The 22,163-nt window shown below is 52.2% G+C and overlaps 5 gene segments (V, D, J or C); all 5 read right to left on the bottom strand.

The window, feature by feature from the left end:
- Positions 1 to 5,065: 5,065 nt before the first annotated feature.
- Positions 5,066 to 5,735, bottom strand: LOC114507363. The segment is given in 2 exon segments: positions 5,066 to 5,433; positions 5,550 to 5,735. Coding segments are annotated over 2 exon segments (417 nt in total).
- An 841-nt stretch (positions 5,736 to 6,576) lies between these two features.
- LOC114507361 lies at positions 6,577 to 7,221 on the bottom strand. The segment is given in 2 exon segments: positions 6,577 to 7,008; positions 7,109 to 7,221. Coding segments are annotated over 2 exon segments (471 nt in total).
- A 1,262-nt stretch (positions 7,222 to 8,483) lies between these two features.
- LOC114507360 lies at positions 8,484 to 9,060 on the bottom strand. The segment is given in 2 exon segments: positions 8,484 to 8,869; positions 9,000 to 9,060. Coding segments are annotated over 2 exon segments (435 nt in total).
- Positions 9,061 to 10,764: 1,704 nt separating this feature from the next.
- On the bottom strand, positions 10,765 to 16,131 carry LOC114507359. The segment is given in 5 exon segments: positions 10,765 to 10,814; positions 13,145 to 13,198; positions 13,308 to 13,446; positions 15,635 to 15,930; positions 16,031 to 16,131. Coding segments are annotated over 5 exon segments (588 nt in total).
- A 601-nt stretch (positions 16,132 to 16,732) lies between these two features.
- LOC114507358 lies at positions 16,733 to 17,475 on the bottom strand. The segment is given in 2 exon segments: positions 16,733 to 17,211; positions 17,342 to 17,475. Coding segments are annotated over 2 exon segments (528 nt in total).
- Positions 17,476 to 22,163: the final 4,688 nt, after the last annotated feature.

Genomic DNA, 22,163 nt, shown 5'->3' with positions numbered 1-22,163 from the left:
ATCACAATACCTGACACTAAACTATATTACAAGGCCAGTATAATCAAAACAGCCTGGTATTGGCATAAAAACAGGCACATGGATCAGTGGAACAAAACAGAGAGCTCAGAAATAACCCAAGTCTTCACGGTCAGTTAATATTTGACAAAGGAGGCAGCAATATAAAAAGGAGTAAAAATAGCCTCTTCAACAAACGGTGTTGGGAGAACTGGACAGCTACGTGCAAAAAAAAATGAAACTCGGCCACCAACTTACACCTTACAGAAAAATAAATTCAAAGTGGATAAAAGACTTAAATGTACACCGTGACACCATTAACGTCCTAGAGAAGCTCGTAGGTAGGAAAATCTCAGACATTTCATGCAGAAACCTTTTTACTGACATCTACCCTAGAGCAAGGGACATAAAGGAGAGAATAAACATATGGGATCTCATGAAAATAAAAAGCTTCTGCATGGCTAAAGAAGACAGTATCAAAATAAAAAGATAACCAACTGTATGAGAAAACATATTTGCCAGTGATACCTCAGACAAGGGTTTAATCTCCAAAGTGTATAAAGAACTCACATGACTCCACTCTAAGAAGACAAGCAACCCAATTAAAAAATGGGCAAAGGACTTCAACAGACACTTCTCCAAGGAGGACACACAGAAAATCCAAAGACACATGAAACAATGTTCCATATCGCTAGCTATCAGAGAGATGCAAATTAAAACCACAATGAGATACCACTTCACACCGGTCAGAATGGCCATCATAAACAAAGCAACAACAACAAGTGTTGGAGAGGTTTGGAGAAAAGGGGACCCTAGTGCACTGTTGGTGGGACTGCAGACTGGTACAACCACTATGGAAAGCAGTTTGGAACTTTCTCAGAAAACTGAAAATGGATCTGCCTTTCAACCCAGCAATCCCACTGCTGGGACTATATCCTAAGAACACTAAAACACCAATCCAAAAGAACCTATGCACCCCAATGTTCATAGCAGCACAACTTACAATAACTAGGTGCTGGAAGCAACCTAGATGCCCATCAGTAAATGAGTGGATCAAAAAGCTATGGTACATTTACACAATGGAATTCTATGCAGCAGAAAGAAAGAAGGAGCTCCTACCCTTTGCAACAGCTTGGATGGAACTGGAAAGCATTATGCTAAGCGAAATAAGCCAGGTAGTAAAAGACAAATACCATATGATCTCACCTTTAACAGGAATCTAAACAACAAAACAAAGAAACAAGCAAAATATAACCAAAGACACTGAAAGAGAGGACAGGCTGACAGTGACCAGAGGGGAGAGAGGAGGGAATTTCAGGGGAGAATGGGAAGGGTTTACAGGAACAAATATAAAGGACACATGGACAAAAACTAGGGGGAGGGTGGCATGGGAAGGAAGTGGGAAGGGTTGGGTGAATGGGCTGGATTGGGAGTAAAAGGGAGAAAACTGTACTTAAACAATGATTAAAATTAAAATAATTTAAAAAGAAATAATAATAATAATAATAATAATAATAATAATAATAAAAGAAACCCTTGGTTTTGGTGTCTGTCTCGCTCCCCATATGTTCTTCCCAGCTCATCTGTGTGCGAATGTGGGGCTGCCCACCCCATCGCCTGGCCACACAGCCTCTCCTCTGGGCACCCGTCTCCACCCTTCCTACCACTCTGGATGAAGAGTTCTTCTTTAACTCCTTGGTTGACAGATTATGTGAGGAAGTGGAGCATTTCTTCCTACATTTCCGACTTGGCCAAAATTCAAAATATGTGATTGTAAGGATTCCAATAGTTTTTGTCCTCTCTAAGCAATCTTTGCCTACTCCAGGGTCATGAAGGGAATGTGCTACGCTTTCTTTCAGAAGCTTAATAGATCTGTCATGTTGGCTCACCTCAATTTCATTCTGTGCGTGGCCGAGTCAGCAAAATCACTGTGTAAAGAGGCAGGTGGTGAATATGTTCTGTTTTCTGTCCCACCTACTCAGCTCTGCCACTGCTGTGCCAGGTCAGCCAGAGACACTAGGTAGCTTACTGAGTGGGGGCATGTTCCCATAACTTTGTGTGTGGACATTGAAATCGTAGTTTTGTATGTCACAAAAGATAATGTTTTCCAACCACTTATATAAACCCCAATAGTTATCTTCTGGGCCGTAGAAGAACCAGGAGAGGCCAAGTTTGCCCCCCTTCTGCTTTATGGAGTGAGGTAAGCATTGAGATTCATTATTTTTCTCTATGGATCCGGGTTGTTAGGCACTACTGTTGAAATGACTATCCCCCCCTTCCCTGCTACTCTTAGTGTTGGGCCTGTGCATGGCAGTGTGCATGCATCTTTGCTTTACCACAGTCCACCTCACCGCGGTCTGCCTCCAGAACTGTTACTAACTCTAGATTTCTCACAGATGCCCTGGATTAGGGGGAGGGTGTTCCCAATTACTTCTAATTTAAGAAGAGTTTTTATCCAAACAGATGTTGGAATACATCAAGGTATTTTTAAGCATCTATAGAGATAATCACATGATTTTTCACATTTTAGCATTTGAGATGTTAACCTTCCTGGACGTCCTTTTAAATATTAACAGTCATGAGGATGTAATGCTGAGACAGACCCCACTTGGTCGTGCTGTGTTATCCTTTTCAGTGTCGTGTTTCATGCACTGGAATTCCAAAGGTTTATTAATCTGTGCTCATCAGCGATATTCCCTCTCGGGTTTTTAAAATTTTTTTGTTTTTTGTTTTGTTTTGTTTGGGTGATACCTGGTTTTGATTTGGGTAAAATAGTGGTAGCTCAGGATGAGAAGGGAATTATTCCCTTGTTTTCAGGTTTCTCCCTAAGTATTCCTAGTGCGGCATTCACTCATTTTCATATGTTATATTCTCACTTTCAGTAGTTAGAATCCCTTATCATTTACTTTTGATTTGTTCTTTGCCCTATGGGTTATTTAGAATATTGTTATTTAGTTTCTAATATTAGGGATTTTTCTGGACCTCTTTTGGTTATTGATTTCTAATTCAGCCCCTCTGTGTTCAGAGAACACGGTTTGTACGACTTCAATTCTTTTCAATGTATTGTGACTTATTTTATGGTCAAAGTCCACAGTTTATCCTGTTGCATAGTCCGTGTGCCTTTGCTAAGAAGGTGCATTCTGCTGCTGTGGGGTGAACGATCCCGTAAATGTGTGTGAGGTCAAGGTGATCGATAATGTTCTCTATGGCTTCAGTATCCCCACTATTTTTCTTTTTTGGTCAAGTTGTTCAATCAATTACTGACAGGTGATGAAATATCTGACAATAATTCTGAATTTGTCCCTTGCCTTTTTGGCTTCAGCATTTCAAAACCCTGTTATTAGATGCATAAGTGTATCTGATTGCCTTGTCTTCTTGATCAGTTGACCTTTTTATCATTAGAATATGACCTTTGTTGTCTCAGATCACAGTCTTTGCTTTGAGATTTGCTTTGTGTGATACTCACGGTGCTGCGCCAGCTTTCACGTGACCAGTGTCAGCGTGGTGTGTCTGCTCCAGTGCACCTGTGAGCCCTTCTGCTGCTGGTGCAGGCCGCGGTGGCAGGTGGCACACATCTGCTTTTTTGTGTTTTATCCATGATCACAATCAATGGTTTTGAATTGAGGCATTTAGATTATTTGGAGTTGATGTACATATTGTTCTGGTTACCTTCATGTCTGTCATTTTGCTGTTTGTTTTCTATTAGCATATCTGTTCTTTGTTCCCTTGTTTTTTGTGTCATGCTTTCTTGTGTACTAATTAGGCATTTTTATAAGAGTTCCATTTCTGTGTTTGTTGGCCTATGAGTTATACAACTCTGCTATTTTCATGGTGGCTCTAGAGTTTGCAATGGACCTCTCGGCTTTATCACAGCCTACACCCCTCCACGTAGATCAGGAGACTCTCACAACGGTAAGACACCTACGCATTACCTGCTCCCTGTCTTGATATTATTGTCGCACATTTTACTTTTACCCACAGTAGTCCCCCCTTAGCTGCACTTTCGCTTTCCGCAGATGCAGTTTCCTGAGGTCAACTGTAGTCCCAAAATATTAAATGATAAATTCCAGAAAAAAAGAATTTAACAGTTTTAAATATGTGTCATTCTGAGTAGTGTGGTGACATCTCACACTGTCCCACTTCTGTCCCACCCGGGATGTGAATCAGCCCCTTGCCCAGCGTCTCCACACTGTGCTCTGTCCCTGCCCATCACTCCCTAGGCCGTCTCTGTCATCAGGCTGACTGTTGTGGGCGGGCAGTGCCTGAGGTCCAGTCACCATTATTGTACTTAGAGACGGCCGTGACATGCAGGGCCATGATGCTAGCAACCAGATCTGCCAAAGAGATGCCAGAAAGTGCTTCCTTCAAAATGAAAGGTGTGTGTGGGGGGAGAACAGTAAACATCAGGTTCCATTAAACCATCAGGGGTTTCAGGCATCCACTGGGCCTTGGAAAGGATCTCCACAAAATAAGGGGAGATCAGTACAACTATTACTTGGATCTTATTGAATGACTTCCCTTTAAAACCTTCTCACGTAGGGTTTTTATTAATCCAAGATAAATTTAAATTCTATTCAAAATATGCTAGAGAAGAAGGAAATAAAATGTAGAATGACTGCAGGATTGTCAAGAAAAATAATAAAACAACATATGGGCATGCATCAATGTCCATTATTGTGCATGACCGGTGTCTGTGAGTGATTCCAATGACAGTTTTCTCTAAGGAGTGTAACTATTGATTTTTAAGGCTGGTGGCTGCATCTGGCCTAACAGAGCTCTGCATGGCTGCTCACATGTGGGCATCATGTGTCATCATCAGTGACACTCAGGACTCAGAGGTTGTCTCACATCTGCTGAAACTTTCTATTTCACAAGAGAAGATTTCGCCACAGCTGAGGGAGAGCTCTGGGGCTTATCCTCAATTACAGAATGTTGAGGTACATGAAGGAACCCCAGAAATCCAGCATGCTGTGTTCTAGTCATTACTGCCAGAAAAAGCATTGAAAATCCAAATGCACTTATGCTCCTTGAGAAAGGAAGAACAGGGCAACTCCTTTGCTGAGGAGTCTCAGACCCATGAGCAGAGGGGGGCACAGGAGGGTTTGTGAGCAGGCAGTTGGGGACGGTGCCACACTGTGGTTTCACTGCTGGCACAGAGGTACATGGCCGAGTCCCCAGGCTCTGCAGGCTGGATGCTCAGAGTGGAGGAGGTGCCGTCAGGTCTCACAATGAAGAACCGATCCTTAGGCATCCCGGAGGTGTCTACAGGGTCCTTGCCTTGGAAGTACACCAATAGCTCCGGACTCTGCCCCAGTGTCTGTCGGTACCAGTAAAGAACAGTGTGTCCAGAAACTGGATCACACTGAAATGTCACATTCTGTCCCCTCTTGGTGACCTTGTGCCTGGGGGACTGGGAGACTCCAGCCTCTGTGTTACCTGGAAAACAGAAATTGTCAATAGAATGAGAAAAGCATCTGTAATCGTCACACACACACACACACACACACACACACACACACACACTGAGGCTGCCTGGTTTTCTGAGGACTCACCGGCCCCCAGGAGACAGAGGGTCACCCAGCAGAGGAGCCTGGTGCTCATGGCAGGGTCAGGTCAGGAGTGGGAGGTTTTCTGGGTCAGGTCCTTGTGAGCAGGAGCAGAGGAGGAGGGACGTCTCCTGTCCCCACAAGGCAGCTCCCACAGTGACATCACTGTCTCTATCAGTCCTCCTGCCCTCAGGAACACATGGTGTGCATTAGTGCACATGTGGGTGAGTACTCTAAGCTCCTTCTGAACAAAATGCAAACACAGCTGTCACTTTGGATCTGTGCTGTGTGCATGCAGGGGACTCACACTGAGTCTCATTCACCTGTCACCCTGCTCAGCTGGCAGTTTCACTAGGACATGCCAACAGTGTCATCAGTACAACACACCAAAGGGTGAATTCACAGTCCTCTCTGCTATTCGGGATTTCCTGGGAGCACCCTGTCCTGTCACCATCCCCTCCACTCTCCCAGTCACACGTGCTCCACCTTGTCCCTTTCTTAGGTGATGGTGGGCATCGGGGTGACTCGACTTTGTCCTGGACACACTGACACACTCAGAGACACACAGATGGAGCGATGCCCTGGGAACACCTCAGTAGGGAGCTCCTACTCCTTCTGCAGGTCACGACCAAGTGTCCCCTCTGCGCTCCCTGACTTCCATGAGCTTTCATGTCCCCACTGCCCACAGAAAAGCCTCTGGTCCTTCTGAGTCACCAGGCATTTGAAAACAGATTCCTCGTAGCTTCTTTCCAGGAGAAGACTCACCATCACTGGCCTGTAAGACATGTGTGTCTGATACACAAGTGGGCACAGATGTGTCTGGCGACTGATGACCGCCCACCCTCATGGCCTCTGACTCCGGCTGGTGACAAGAAAAGCAAGAGCTTGGGAAGCTCTTGCTAATGAACCAGCTAATGAACCAGCTGCAGAGGACACACAGACAGACAGCCATCACAGGTGGACAACTGTGTGTTCCAGGTCCAGGCTTTGGTCCCAGCCTGGGAGACACTGACCTGGAGGGCAACCCCAGCACACACAGAGGGTCACCCTGCAGGTGGGGGCCACTGGGGGCTCCAAGGTGGAGGAGTCTGCACAGGGCTTCCCTGAGTCCGGGCGCTGGGCCTCCCCCTGACTTTCTGTGCAGAGAGGAGGCGGCCATGCAGCACTGTGGGTTCACTGCTGGCGCAGAAGTACACAGATGTCTGGGCGGGGGTGGCCGACTCCAGCGTGAGGGGGAAGTCTTCTTGTTTTGATCTAGAGACACTGTACCCATCGGGGACCTCTCCTTTGTCCATGATCCCAGGGCCCACTGAGTAATGGATCAGCCTCAGCCCGTGACCCAGGTCCTGTCGGTACCAGTACATGCCGTCGTGTTTCAAGTCCTGGGAACACCGCAAGGTCACCGTCTGTCCTGTTGTCACAACCTGGGAGGCTGGGGACTGAGTGACGCCGGCCATCCCCAGACCTGCAGGGAGGACAGGGGAACAGATGCTGCAGCCTCCAGGGAGCCGCTCGGTGCTGGGCCTGGGCACTGTCCCCACAGAGGGGCCCAGCCCAGGACCCACCTGCACGGAGGAGACACAAGGCCACGCAGCACAGGAGGCCGCCGCTCATGTCAGCAGCCAGGCTGACTGAGGGTCCCTCTCAGTCTGGGGGTGGCTGGGCAGGAGCAGGGCTGTCCAGGGAGTCTCTCTGAGGTGTCACTCACACTGCTTGGGTCACAAGGGACACGCCCCTTCCCCAGAGCATCCAATCACAAGCAGACGGGAAAGGGCACAGCTCAGAGGGAGAAGAATGTGGCGTGTGGCTGAACTGACGGGAGTCCCAGAGTCGTCCTCACCCTCCGTGTTCACAGTGTGGGACTCAGGTGTGCTTCATCCTGCCCGCAGATCCTCATGCCTCCCTGGTCTGCTGTGTGTCCCCGTCCCTGTGCTCTTGCATCTAAGGGCAACCCCTGAGGGCATTCTGATGCCTTTAGGGCTCTGGGGCCCAGTCGTCCCTCAGCCTCCTTTTCTACTTTGCTGGTCGTCCAGCATCCCCTCACTGTCCCTCCTCCCACAGGGGCCCTCCTGGTCTCTGGTGGCCAAACCTCAGGGGCAGCCTCATAAACCCTAGAAGACCCTCTGGCTCTGATTTCTCTCCATCCCCTGACTGATGGGGCCCCCACCATATGCTCCAGAGGACCTTCAGAGTCACCTGAGAGCCTGATTTCCGTTTCAGGGTGAGGCAGCACCAGCACACCCAGCCCAGGCCGGGGACCTGGGTTTCTGCGTGGTGCTCGGCTCTGCAGGTGCCCCGATGGCCCCGGCAGTTACAGCTGTGTGAGGGACGGGGGGACAGGACAGGAGCCACCTCCCGGGTGAGACAGTGAAACTGCTGCCTTTAAATTTCTTCCTTGTTCCACAGTTTATATCCCCCGTGAAGAACTGCTGACACTACTAATAAAATAATGAGCCTTTAAACACCTGTAGCGCATCTACTCACAGTCCCACACTTGACATGACCCAAAACTTGCTTCAGGGCTTTGTGTAGGTCAAGGTGACGGCCACAGTGCATGCAGTTGTGCGTTTCTTTGTTGTCATTAGGAAGGATTGATGAGTATTTGTTGCCATGAAGTGAGATGTTATTGAAGCTGCCGGGTAAGAAGACGACAACCCAGATGGTGTGAGATCTCCCCAGGGCGGTGCATCTAAACCCAGAAAAGGGGAGCCAGATGTGGACACACTTCTGGGAGAGGTGGATGGGACAGATACACAGACGTTGAGGAGCAGACTTGAGTGATGTTTTGGTCTTCCGGTTACGGAATGTGAGACCCAGGAACAGGACTTCCCACCAGGTGTATATGCAGGACAATGATAAGCTGCCATGATGTCTGTGGGCATCACATCCCACCCCATCTGCGAGCAGCAGAACCGGGCCTGGGGAAGCTGAGCTGCTCTCTCAGGCCTGAGCCTGTGTGGCTGGCGGCTGCCGCTTCCTGAGTGGGGCGGAGTGTTTCTGTGCAGGAGGCTGCCGCGCCTGCAGGGCTGTGTCAGGGCCGCTGGCGCAGAGATACAGGGCCGAGTCGCTCAGCTCCAGCGAGCTCGCGGTCAGCTCGGAGCGGTCGCCATCCAGCAGCCTCACGGAGAACCGATCAGGCAGCTTCCCTTTTTCTCGCTCTTGCCCATTGTAGTACTGAATGAGGAAATCGGGACCCTGTCCGTGAACCTGTTTGTACCAATACACAGACAGGTGTCCAGAGATGTAGGAACACTTCAGTGTCACTTGCTGTTTTCTTGCTTTGACCACGTGTTTTGGGGTCTGCGTGACTCCAGAGTCCACTGGGCCTGTTGGGAGGAGACACAGAGGAGCTGGGGGCAGAGCACAGGGAGCCTCCCGAGGCAGCCACCACCCCCAGGCTTGTGTGTCAGGGATGTGACTGCGTGTCCAGACTTACACACAGTGCCCAGGGCTCACCTGCTCCCAGGAGACAAAGGGCCACACAGCAGAGGAGCCTGGGGTCCATGGCAGCTTCCCGGGACCTCTCCCAGCTCTGGGCGGGGTCCCCTGGGTGAGCGGTCTACAGTTCTGTGTTCTCTGTGTGCTGATAGGAGCATTTGCTATGATGTCACTGCTCTGATGGTGTCACTGCTCTGATGGGACTCTCCAAGGAGGCTGCCCCCTGGTGCTCTGAACCCTTGGTGGGACCCAGGGGCCAGATTCTATTCACCACTCCCGGTGCTGCACAGCCCCATGGCTAAGGGTTGCTTGCAGCTTCTGCACGGTCCCTGGTGCCTACAATATCGTCCCTGCCTGGCCCTGCCTGAACTAAGTACCAGCCCTTGTTGTTGACCACTGCATCCCTTCTTCCCCTGCGGGCTCAGGGAGACCCCTCCGTGGTGTTTCCTGGGGTGCAGGCCTGTCCCCTCTTGCTGGTCAGGAGGAGCCTGTGCCAGCTGCTCACATGTCAGGACCCCCCAGTGACTCCAGCTGCTTCCCCCTGCAGACATGTGGGGCAGGGGTCCCTTATCTTTCCTCCTGTGGGCCACTCTGGGTCTCCCCAGGTGCTAGGGGACAGTTACTTCTCTCTCTGCCCCTGCCCCTGCCCCTGCCCCTGCCAGCAGGGCTGCTTTGACCATATCCATCAACAGTGGGTCTTTTACCGTTTAGCAGGGCTTCCCACCCGTTCCACAGCTGTAGGGAGACTACCCACAACTGAAACCTGCCTCAGTTTCTGCCCTGTGTTGGGTCCCTGCCCAGGGCTTCTTAACCCTTTCCTGCTGTCCCAGACTCTCCCCTGAGCCCCTTCCAGGTCAATGGCATCACAGCGCCATCTGGTGGCCAGTAACTGACATCTCATTACCGTGTCTTCTGCCATGGCCCAAGGGATGCTGGGACTGTCTGCTTGGTGTACAGGCAGAAGATTCCAGAAGCACTATCTTTAAAAAGGTCCTCAACATTCGGAACCGTAAGCGCCAGATTGACGGCACAGGAATGAAGGATGATTTCAGGCTTCCTGATTTTCAAAGGTCTTTTCAAGATTTTGACCAGGTTTCTCTATTCTCTTTCTCAAAGGGCACCCTACCATTTTATCAGCTTTCACCCCCACCGAGCCCCGCCTGCTCTGTACCTGGATTCCAGCAGGGCTCGTTGGAGGAAAGATGAGAGGAGTGAGTGGTCACCTGAGCCCAGGCACACGTGTCTTCTGTGAACATAACCAGGCTAGTCAGTGGCAGATAGGTTCAGAGCGTGAAGGGAGCAGAGACCCACGTGAGTCTGCTGGGAGTTCAACGTGAAGCAAAAGGCCCTGGGAAGACATTCATTCATAGGTGCTGTTGTAAGACTGTGTGTTCACATGAGACTGTTGAATGAATGGATGGCAGAATGAATGACATACAAATGGCGGTCTCTTCCAGGGAGACGGGACTTCTGACGGTCACTTCACTCCATCCCTGTCACAGTGTAGGCTGCACCCAGGGGAGCAATATGAGAGAAGGTCTTAGGAGCAGGCAGCATATTTGGGATATGACCCCAGAAAGCAGGAGTAAGAGAGCAGGGAGGAAGCAACAGGGAAGGAGAGACCAGTAGGAGGTGGGGTGTTGCCTCTGTGCTGGGGCATCGGGAGATGGACTTGTTAGCACCTGCTGAGAAGCATGCACCATGCCTCCCAACCTCTCCTCCTGAGCACAGAGGCTGGAGCATTTGTCCCCTGCTCTGCCCATGGGCCCACACTTCAGGAGTGTTAGCACTTCAGCAGCTCTGGCTGCTCCAGCGAGCAGGCCTCCTGGGCTCCTGGGACAGAGGGGAGACCAGCACAGACAGCAGAGGGACTCCCGCTCGACTGGGGCTGGGGTGCACTCAGTAGCAGGTAAGTGGACCCGGTCTTGCAGGGAATTGCCCACTGCAGCGGAGGCGGAAAGCAGAGCGGGGCCAGGATGTGCTGGGGGCACTGGAGGCCCCACCACGGTGGCCTCTCTCTAAATGAAACCGTCCCTTCTGCCCTCCCTCTGGTGTGTGATCGCCTATCGCCCTGGAGCCACAACCTTCTGGAAGCATCACACCTTCTTGTGTGCAGGCTTCATATCAAACAGGAAGTGCTGTTACGGGTCCCCTATTCCATTTCCCCCAGAAGCAACTCTGTACAGTAGCTCACTCCCCTAACAGATTACCAGAGGTCACTGCTTGCATTTCAGAGGACTCTGTGTGGGAATGCAGGTGAGGCAGGGACAACGCACCTGTGCCTGCCTTGACCCCTGCCCTGCACCCAGCAGTGGCTGTGCTGGACGAGGGGTTTGTCACAGAGTTTATGGGCACCTACGGACATTTGAGCCCATATTGTTTGATTAAGCAATTTGTGTTATTTGCCTGTGTGAAATCTGTCCCAGACATGCACTATCGGCCCCAGGGTATACATGCACAAACTCAGACAAACGTCTTCGTCAGCAGCCCAGGGCAGGGCCGCCTGGGAAACGACAGACGGCCCAAGCTGCATCTCTTCCCTCTTCAGCCTGTCACTGTGCAGGTGGAAGCTGTTAAGCCAGTGAACTGTGTCAGAGCCAGCACGTCCGAGAGGGACCCTGGGGTCAGTGTCCCCACTTTGAAGGCGCCTCCCCTACCAATTCGCAGAAGAGAGCAGTGACGTAGAGCAAGGCTGGGAGTGAGCACGGCCTGCGGTGGAGTCCCAGCTTAGACCTGCATCGCCTGCGCCTCCTTTGGCACGTCCTCTCACCTCTCAACCATCAGCGTTTTCACCTGGAACGTGGGTCCCGTGCCTGCCTCACAGGAAAGGGGCAATAATGTGGACACATTTGTGGGGATTGACTCCGGTAGTGGGTGGCTGGCTAGGGGAAGGGGAGCAAAGGGGGAACACTAAGAAGTGTAAGAGCATAAATAATAAAATGCTGGGAAAATGGTAATAAATAATGTAACAGAATAAAATGCACAAAGTGAGTAGAATTAAAGTCATCTGTGTCCCCCATAGATTCCCCGCACTCTGTGTATGGTTCCATCTTTCCTTCAATGGCCCTGATGCTCAGCTGTTGTCCGCAGCTCCTCCCCTGGGCAGATGCAGCAGTTTCAGATTTCCTGACCAGAAGTGCTGGAGCTGAGGACAGGCTGAGACCTCTCATCCTCCTCTACCCCTGGCAGTGGTTCAGAAACACCCATTCCCTGCATGAGCTCCCAGAATGCTGCTTCACACTCCTAGACGGCTTCTGTGTCCCTCCTAGAATCTCCTGATGGCCTGGAAATTCCCCAGTCACTTAGCTCCTCTCTTAGGGGGATATCATGGCCTCGCTCTGTCTGCAACTATGACAGGACAGACATACATCCTCTAGGGTGAGGCTCTATGTCCCAGCAGTTGCCAGACAATCAGCCGTGTACCCAAATCTAAGGTGCGGCCTCCCATCCCAGCTCAGATGCTCTTGAAACGGGAGAGACTGTGCTCCATTCTATCTCATGGACCAAGGCCCAGGCAGGACCATGGAATCCAGGGGCTTGTTGACTTTGGAGGCGTGGAGATGGAGCATGGACGTGCATAGGACACTTGGAACGTCCAGGAGCTGCAGCTCCCTGTCTAGGAAATGGTGCACTGAGCCCTCCCGCCTCTGTAAAGTGAACGCACGGTGTTCACCAGGACCGGGCTCCACAACACACAGTGTGGACTCCACTCTGTCACAGAGGAGGGCTTCCTGCCATGTGCTGGGCATTGCACGGAGCTGGCAGAGCTGAGAGAACATTCAGGAAGGCACTCGCTGAGCTCAGCAGGGCAAAACGAGTGATAGGAAACAGCTAGAAGCATCTGTGAAACTCGGCCAAGGCCATTCCCTATGCTTGAAACATCCTGAGCTAGAACAGAAAGCCATGGACCCTGCAGGGCTGTGTCTAAGCTGCAGGCCCAGAGGTCAAGGCCAAGTCCTCCAGCTGCAAGGTGCACATAGCCAGCTCAGAGCGGTAGTCACTGAACATTTTGCCTTTGAAGCGTTCAGAGATGTTTCCTTTCCCGGACTCCTGCTGTTCCTAATACTGAATGAAGGACCCGGGTTCCTGCCCCCAAGCCTGCTGGTACCAGGACACACGGCTGTGTCCAGAGATGGGGTGGCATTTCAGAACAGCCTCCCCACCACGGCCTTTGATGAGGTGTCTTGGGGACTGGGTGACTCCAGCAGCCACTGACCCTGTGGAGGAAGGAGATGGAGCTGAGACCAGCCCAGGAGGCAGATGGACACTCCAGCAACAGTCAAGGATGTTGGGTTGGAGCAATGTCCCACCTGAGCTGAGACTCACCTGCACCCAGCAGACACAGGTCCACGCAGCAGAGGAGCCAAGAGCCCCTGGAGGATTCCGGCAGCACAAGACTGGCCACGCCCCTCTCGGGGATCTGCTCTTTGGGATGAGAGAGCAGAGGTTTTGCCCTCCCGTTGCTCTGTTTGCAGAGCACGTCACTGTCTTATGTCACTGTCTGTGTAGGTCCCAAACACCCTGCACCCCCAAGCTCAATCTTGGGGCACAGCATTCCCCCATTCTGCCCACCTTCCTCTGAGAGGTGCAGCTGGCTGTACTGAGCTGGGTGCCCCAGGGTACAGGGCTGGTGAGCAGCCCCATGGCTTCGGAGCAGGTGCTCCTCTCCCTACACCTGGCTTGTGTTTTCCAGGCTTCTCGCTGGAGCCCCATCACACTCTGGGACAAACATGGGCTTCAAGAGAGGACATAACTCCATGCAAGACCAAGGTCATGGCTCCCTGCTGTGACAGACAAATGCATATCCATTGATGTGAAAAGATATGATCAGCAAACCTTTGATTCATCCGATAATTTCCCTAAAGCAGAATCCAAGCCAAGTCTCTGGGGTGAACCAAGCCCCTCCCCCCTCCCTCTCCCACAGGGCACCATCTGCATCTCACTCCATGGATCCACAGCGCCCTCAAGTGGCCACTTGTGCAGCAGCGCTGTTGACACCTCTCTTGCAAGGAAGCCTGGGAACCATGAGCAGAGGGGAGCACAGGAGGGTTTGTGAGCAGGGAGGCGGTGACGGTGACACACTGTGGTCGGAGTGCTGGCACAGAGGTACACGGCCGAGTCCCCAGGCTCTGCAGGCTGGATGCTCAGAGTGGAGTAGGAGCTGTCAGGTCTCACAGCAGAGAAGCGATCGTTAGACATCCCGGAGGAGTCCAGAGGTTCCTTGTTTTGAAAGTACACCAGGAACTTCGGGCCCTGCCCTGGCACGTGTTGGTACCAGTATAGGCTAATGTGGCCAGCAATAGGATCACACCGAAATGTCACATTCTGTCCCCTCTTGGTGACTATGTGACTGGGGGACTGGGAGACTCCAGCCTCTGTGTGACCTGGAACACAGAAGTTGACAACAGAAGGAGGAAAACTATTATAATCATCAGACTCACACACACTGAAGCTGCCTGGTTTTCTGAGGACTCACCGGCCCCCAGGAGACAGAGGGTCGCCCAGCAGAGGAGCCTGGTGCCCATGGCAGGGTCAGGTCAGGAGTGGGAGGTTCCCCGGGTCAGGTTCCTGTGAGCAGGAGCAGAGGAGGAGGGACATCCCTTGTCCCCACAGGGCGGCTGCCACAGTGACATCACTGTCTCTGTCAGTTCTCTCGACCTCAGGGGCACGTGGTGTATATGAGAGCACACTTGATTGACTGGCTCAAACATTAATAAGCTCCTTTTTGAACAAAATCCATGCACGACTGTCACTATGGGGTCCCCCGCTGTCTAGTTGCAGGGTTCTCACATGGCATCTCACTCACCTGTCACCCTGGTCAGCCGGCATTTTCACTAGGACATGTCAACGGTGTCATCAATATAATACAGAGAAGGGTCATTTCATTGTCTTCTCTGCAATTCGGGATCTCCTTGGAGCACACTGTTCTGTCACCTTACCCTCCACTGTCCCAGTCAGACATGCTCAGTCCTCCCCATTTCTTAGGTGAGGGCGGGGGTCCGGTCAACTCGGCTGTGCCCTGGACACACTGACACACTCAGAGACACACAGACGGAGCGATGCCCTGGGAACACCCGAGTAGGAAGCTCCTACTCCTCCCGCAGGTCATGACTGAGGGTCCTGTCTGTGCTCACTGACTTCCATGCAGTATTGTGTCCACACAGCCCGCAGTAAAGCCTTTCGTCCTTGTACGTCACCATGCACTTAAAAACTGGGTTCGTACAGCTGCTTCGTGGAAGAAGCCTCAGTTTCCCTGACCATGACACACCTGTGTGTGGTATGCAGGGCGGTCTAGGTGCATCTGATTGGCTGATGACTTCCCACCTTGGGGGCATCAGACTCAGGCGGAAGACAAGAAAGCTGGAGCTACGGAAGCACCTTCCCAGCTAACGGAGCCGCTGCAGAGCGCAGACTGACAGACAGCCACAGTGCAGACATGTGTGACCCAGGCCATGGATCGAGACCAGGCTTGGCAGACACTGCCCTGGAGGTGGACCCCAGCACACTCCGGGGGTCCCCCTGCAGGCGGGGGCCTCTGGGGGCTCTAAGGTGTAGGAACCTGCACAAGGGTCCCCTGAGTCAGGGTGTGGGCCCCCCCCCCCCCCGGCCTTTCTGTGCAGAGAGGAGGCGGCTGTGCAGCGCTGTGCGCTCACTGCCTCGCTGCTGGCGCAGACGGACTCGGACGTCTGGGCGGGGGTGGCCGCCTCCAGCGTGAGGGGGAAGTCTTCTCGTTTTGGTCTAGAGACGCTGTACCCATCCAAAACCTCTCCTTTGTCCTTGACCCCAACACCCACTGAGTAATGGATCAGCCTCAGCCCGTGACCCAGGTCCTGTCGGTACCAGTACATGTTGTTATGGTTCAAGTCCTGGGAACACCGCAAGGTCACCGTCTGTCCTGTTGTCACAACCTGGAATGTCGGGGACTGAGTGACGCCGGCCATCCCCAGACCTGCGGGGAGGACAGGGGAACAGATGCTGCAGCCTCCAGGGAGCGGCTCGGTGCTGGGCCTGGGCACTGTCCCCACAGAGGGGCCCAGCCCAGGACCCACCTGCACGGAGGAGGCACAAGGCCACGCAGCACAGGAGGCCGCCGCTCATGGCAGCAGCCGGGCTGACTCAGGGCCCCTCTGGGTCTGTGGGTGGCTGGGCGGGAGCAGCTGACATTAATTATAATAAATATAACGAGTCTTTAAACACCTGTAGCTTATCTACCCACAGTCCCATGCTTTGCAGGAACCCTAATTTCCTTCAGGGCTCTGTGCAGGCCCAGGTGACAGCAACAGTGCAGGAAATTGTGCCTTGCTCAGTCGCTGGTTCAATTCCCAGTGTAGGGCACATGCCTGGGTTGCAGGTGAGGTCTCCAGTAGGGGGCGCACAAGAGGCAACTACACAATGGTGTTTCTCTCCTTCTCTTTCTCACTCTCCTCCCCTCTAAAAATAAATAAATAAAATCTTTAAAAAAAAGAAAAGAAAAGAAATCGTGCCTTTCTTTGCTGTCATCATGAGGGATGGATGGATATTCGCTGCCTTGAAGTGAAATGTTCCTTGAAGCTGTAGGGGAAAAGGTCGACAATCCCAGATGGTGCGTGATCTCCCCAGGCCCGCTCATATAAACCCAGAAAAGGGGAGTCAGTGTGGGCATGGGGCTGGGAGAGGTGGAGGGGAAGAATCCACAGGTGTTGAGGAGCAGACTTGAGTGATTGCTTGCTCCTCGGGTTATGAAATCTGAGACCCAGGAACATTATTTCTCATCATGTATACAAACAGGAACAAGGATACTGAAGCTGCACGATGTCTGTGAGCACTACAACCACCCCATCTGTAAGCAGCAGAACCGTGCCTGGGAAAGACCCTAGCCTGTCTGGCTGGCAGCTGCCGCTTCCTGAGTGGGGCGGAGTGTTTCTGTGCAGGAGGCTGCCGCGCCTGCAGGGCTGTGCTGAGTAGCTGGCACAGAGATACAGGCCGGAGTCACTCAGCTCCAGCGAGCTCGCGGTCAGCTCCGAGCGGTAGTCACTGAAATGCTTCACTGAGAATCGATCTGGCAATTTCCCTTTTTCTCGCTCTTGCCCATTGTAGTACTCAACGAGGAACACGGGTCCCTGGCCCCAGGCCTGTTGGTACCAAAACATGTAGCGGTGCCCAGAGATGTAGGAACACCCCAGCGTCGCTTGCTGTTTTTTTGCTTTGATCAGGTGTTTTGGGGTCTGCGTGACTCCAGAGTCCACTGGGCCTGTTGGGAGGAGACACAGAGGAGCTGGGGGCAGAGCACAGGGAGCCTCCCGAGGCAGCCATCACCCCCAGGCTTGTGTGTCAGGGATATGACTGTGTGTCCAGACTTACACACAGTGCCCGGGGCTCACCTGCTCCCAGGAGACAAAGGGCCACACAGCAGAGGAGCCTGGGGCCCATGGCAGCTGCCCAGGACCTCTCCCAGCTCTGGGCGGGGTCCCCTGGGGTGAGCGGTCTACAGTTCTGTGCTCCCTGTGTGCTGATAGGAGCATTCGCTATGACATCATTGGTGTGATGTGGTAGCTGCTCTCATGGGACTCTCCAAGGAGGCTGCCCCCTGGTGCTCTGAACCTTTGGCGTGACCCAGGGTTGGGATTCTATACATCACTCCCTGTCCTGTACATCCCCGCAACTAAGGGTTGGCTGCAGCTTCAGCACTGTCCCCACCTTCCCACAGTATTGTCCCTGCCCACCTGACACTATCTACCCAGCCTTTGCCACCCCAACCCCCACATCCCGCCTTCCCCTGCAGACTCAGGGCGTCACCTCCTTGGTGCCTCCTGAGATGCAGGCACGCCCCTTCTTCCTGGCCAGGAGGAGCCTGTGCCAGCTCCATGCGTCTCAGGACCCCTCAGTGACTCACGCGGCTTCCCCTGCAGACACATGGGTCAGAGGTCCCTTAACTGTCCTCTCCTGGGACTCTCCCTTAGCCCCTCCCAGTGGTGCTGGCAGCCCTGTGGGTCCACAGCACCTCCCAGGGGCAACAGTCCACATCTCCGGGATTCACATCTATCTACATTAAGAGCCAGCATTTGCCCCGGCCCTTGTCACTACAGCCCTCACCCCCCTTCCCCTCCCACTGGCCATTTCTACTATTTCCCCAGCCTTTTCTGACACAAAGTTGATCCTCACATACACTCTTCATTTTGAAGCCAAGATTGTATGAACCAACATTTCAATTAGGAAAAAATTATTTTGCACCATGGCAGTCAATGTCCAATAACAGAAGAGACAGCCAGAATTATACGGGCCCGAACAATAAATAGTCTGCGGATCCCAAGTGGATCTTGCCTGGAAATGCTCTATTCCATCGCTCCTCCTAGTAATCACATCCATGAACTTCCAAATATGTAGTTAGATACTCTGGTTTCTCCTTAGGCCATATTTATCTTTCCCCCTTTACCAAATATGTATTTAGAATAATTATTAGCACCCATTAAAGTGCACTTTTTAAACTATTTATTTTTAGAGAGAGGAGGAGGGAGGGAGAAAGAGAGGGAGAAAAACATCAATATGTGGTTGCCTCTGGCACGCCCCCTACTGGGGACCTGGCCTGCAACCTAGGCATGTGCCTTGACTGGGAATTGAACCAGCGACCCTTTACTTCGCAGGCGGGCACTCAATCCACTGAGCCACACCAGCCAGGGCACAAAGTGTGTTTTTACAAACACAGTTTAAATATTTTAGCTATTCATTTCTGAGACCATATACCTTGCATACACCGCCCTGTGAGCTCTAGCTAGGTGAGACCCAGTGGGGCCAACACATGCTGTCCTTACCCAGAGTGTCCCTGAGCCCTGCTCAGTGATGCCACCCCTTAAACAAATGCCCATGGAGAGAAAATACTGCCACTCGGTGTGTCTCCACAAGGACACACACACACACACACACACACACGTGCATAGACAATCTGTGAGCTGCAAGGATGCCAAGGGTCTGTGACTGAACACAGCTTTCTTTTCTGGGCATTGAAGGTTTTGGGGGGGTGGGTAGAGAAAATGATATGATACAAATAACAGATTTAAAACAATCTTTTAGCTCTATCTTTATTTCAAAGCATTTTTGCCATATTTTATTTCCTAGACTTTCTGCAGAACCTGAAATTCTTTTCCATGAATTTATAAACCAAATTCCAGGGGTTCTATCGGCTAGACTGCACGTTTAACCAACAATTTCGATCCTCCAATAAACTTTCCCCCGAAAAAAAAGAGTGGGCAGCTATTAAATGACCAACCTGTCCTCTGCCCGAGAACCGCAGAGTGCCAGGCAAGGAAGGTGAGGTTGACGTGAGCGTGTTGATGTAGCACCTGAGCAGAAGTTCTTGTCCTCTGTTGCCCCAGAAAGCCTGAGGCAGCACTCCCAGTGCCCGAGTCCCCCCCACCCCCCGAGCCCCCAGCGGTTCCCAGGTTCTCCCAGGCCTGTCAGCTCTGAGGTGGCTCCACGCTGTGCCGGAAAGGTTTGTGCACAGAACCCAGGGGACTTTGCAGGGCTGTGCTGAGCCGCTGGCGCAGAGATACAGGGCCGAGTCCTTCAGCTCCAGAGAGCTCGCGGTGAGCTCAGAGCTGTTGTTATCGAACTGTTTCCCCGAGAATCGGTTAGGCATGTCTCCTTTGGCTCCTGCTGTCCCTCTGTAATACTGAATGAAGAACTTGGGACCCTGGCCCCGGGGCCAGTTGATACCAATAGATGGCGGTGTGTCCAGAGATCGGGGAACATCTCAGTGTCACCGTCTGTCCTCTGGGTTTCACCAGGTATCTTGGAGTTTGCGTGACTCCAGAATCCACCATGCCTGGGAGGGAGGGAGACGGGAGATGGAGAAAGAACAGGGCCCAGGCCCTGATGGAAACTGTGAATGGATTCAGGTGCTGTCAGGCTTGGAACAGAGACGTCCCAGCTGTGTCGAGGGCATACCTGGTCCCAGGAGAAGAAGGGCCACCCCGCAGAGCAGCCTGGAGCCCATGGCAGGACCGGGCAGGACTGGGCAGACGCCTCCCTGCTCAGGGCTCTGGGCCTGTGGAGCTGATGTACTGGCACCTTCTCCGATTGGGCATTAGGCAGTGACATCTTGCTCTGATGTCATTACCTCTGCTGGTTGCCATGTGCCTGGGTCCCCTGCCAGCACTCTGGCTCAGCTGACTCAGGCCCCTGCTTTGTCCTGGAAAAGCTCATCTCTGACCCGAGGGGCTGGGTGGGGACCAAGGGGCTGTGTCTGGTTCAGGCAGCATGCCAGTCCACACAGCTCCTTTACTTCTCCCTCAGACACCTGTTCCTCCACCGTGCCTGCTCCCAGGGCCTGCAGGCTGCCCCCTCCCAGCGCCACACCATACACCTCCCCTTGTGGGCTCAGAGGGCCCCCCTAACCGCTGCAAGGGGAACTTCCTGGCTCCCCCTGAGGCAGCACCTGCAAGTTAGTGCTTGTGCTATTTGACCTTGTAGAGGATAGACGCACCATCAGGGCTGTCCCTTAACCCTTGCCATCCCAGGCAGCTAGCTCTGACCCCTGCTCTGCCCCAGGAACTTCTGGAGCTCAGCAGTTCCACAGCGCCCCCGTGTGGCGTGTTGGGGCAGAAACCAGGATTTAGCTTTGGCCCTGATGCAAGAGGACAAGACTCCTGAGATGTGTTTAAATTAGGAATAACTTTACCATTTGCTGATCGCACTGTACTTTTAAAAACTAAAGGTACAAAAAACTCAGTTCTGGCTGAATTTGGAAATTGTGTTGTAACAAAAAGCATGGTGGTTGTGGAGATGGACTGGGGATGGACTCCCAAAGACTTTTTGAGGATTAATAATTAACAAAATTGGTTTTAACTTTGATGGCCTTCACAGTTGACTCAAGGCAGATAATTTAGACAGGCCTCTTTGCAAGATGCCTACTGATCAGCTTACCCCAAAGCTTAAGTAATAATAAAACTCATTTTTCCCCACACTGCTGAAACATTTCTCTTCCCACCTCTCATTTTTAGAAATCCTTTATTTTCCCCTCCATATATTGGCAATAGTACAATTCCAGTCTCCTGCATGGGAGTGCACACGTGTACATGATAAAGTCTCTCTCAGTGTTTCTCTGATGCCCAAGTAGGAAATAACATATTCTAATCCTCCACACTAGTAAGTGCGGGGAAGAGGCCAGTCCGAATGAATAAACGGGACAACACAGAGATTTGGGAAAACAGACTCTGATGAGGACTCACTTCGGACCGGATCATGCAGTAAGACCCTGGAGCTGGCATTGGCCCTGAGAGCAGCCTGTCATGGACAGGGTGACTGTTGCCCAAACCTCCGTCACTGCAGGACAGTGCAGGGCGCACACCCCAGTCCAGGGTGAGGGGTCCTGTCTAGCTTGCTCAGAATCCATTAGAGGGGCTTCGCTAATGCCCACTTTGTATTTGTTTGAGCCATGTACCCTTCCCGTACATGTCCTCTGACCATAAATTCAGCACTGGCTTGTGGGTCAGCCTCAGTCCTCGGGCTGGGTTGTGTTGATGCCACTACATTGCACAATGGTTCCTATCTGAGAATATTCTAAGATCAACTTTCTTTTTTTATCTCCACAACAGAGATCTTGCCCCCTGTTTGACCTGAGTATCCATGAGTTCTGTTTAGGATGATATGGAAGCTCAGCTGGAGATAAGGAAGCCAGCCATTGTCCAGATTAAAGAAATACTGAAGACCTGGCAATGAAAAGCTCACCTCAAAAGTTTCCTTGTCCTTGGCTGGCGTAGCTCAGTGGATTAAGCGCGGACTGCGAACCAAGTGTCGCAGGTTCGATTCCCAGTCAGGGCACATGCCTGGGTTGCAGGCCACGGCCCCCAGCAACCGCACATTGATGTTTTTCTCTCTCTCTTTCTCCCTCCCTTCCCTCTCTAAAAATAAATAAATAGAATCTTTAAAAAAAAAGTTTCCTCTTGTTTCTGACTCACCAGCTCCCAGGGCCACAAAGCAGAGAAGCTGGTGCCCATGGCAGGGCAGGGAGGGAGGGTGTCCACCCGGCTCAGCGCTGTGGCGTTCTAGGGTAAGGACCAGGACTTTGAGCCTTAGTGTCAGTGTAGACACGTGATGCCCAGGGCTCAGCCTGGTGTCCTGCAGTGCATAGGCCCACAGCCCTGAGTGAAATACTGCGGCTACAAAGGGCCCTCAGAGGATGGGACCTTCAGGACGGCAGGGCCAGGC

Source organism: Phyllostomus discolor, chromosome 10 (assembly GCF_004126475.2).
Source record: "Phyllostomus discolor isolate MPI-MPIP mPhyDis1 chromosome 10, mPhyDis1.pri.v3, whole genome shotgun sequence".
Classification (NCBI taxonomy): domain Eukaryota; kingdom Metazoa; phylum Chordata; class Mammalia; order Chiroptera; family Phyllostomidae; genus Phyllostomus; species Phyllostomus discolor.
The sequence above is the reverse complement of the archived record's forward strand: the minus strand, read 5'-3'. Positions and strand labels throughout refer to the sequence as shown.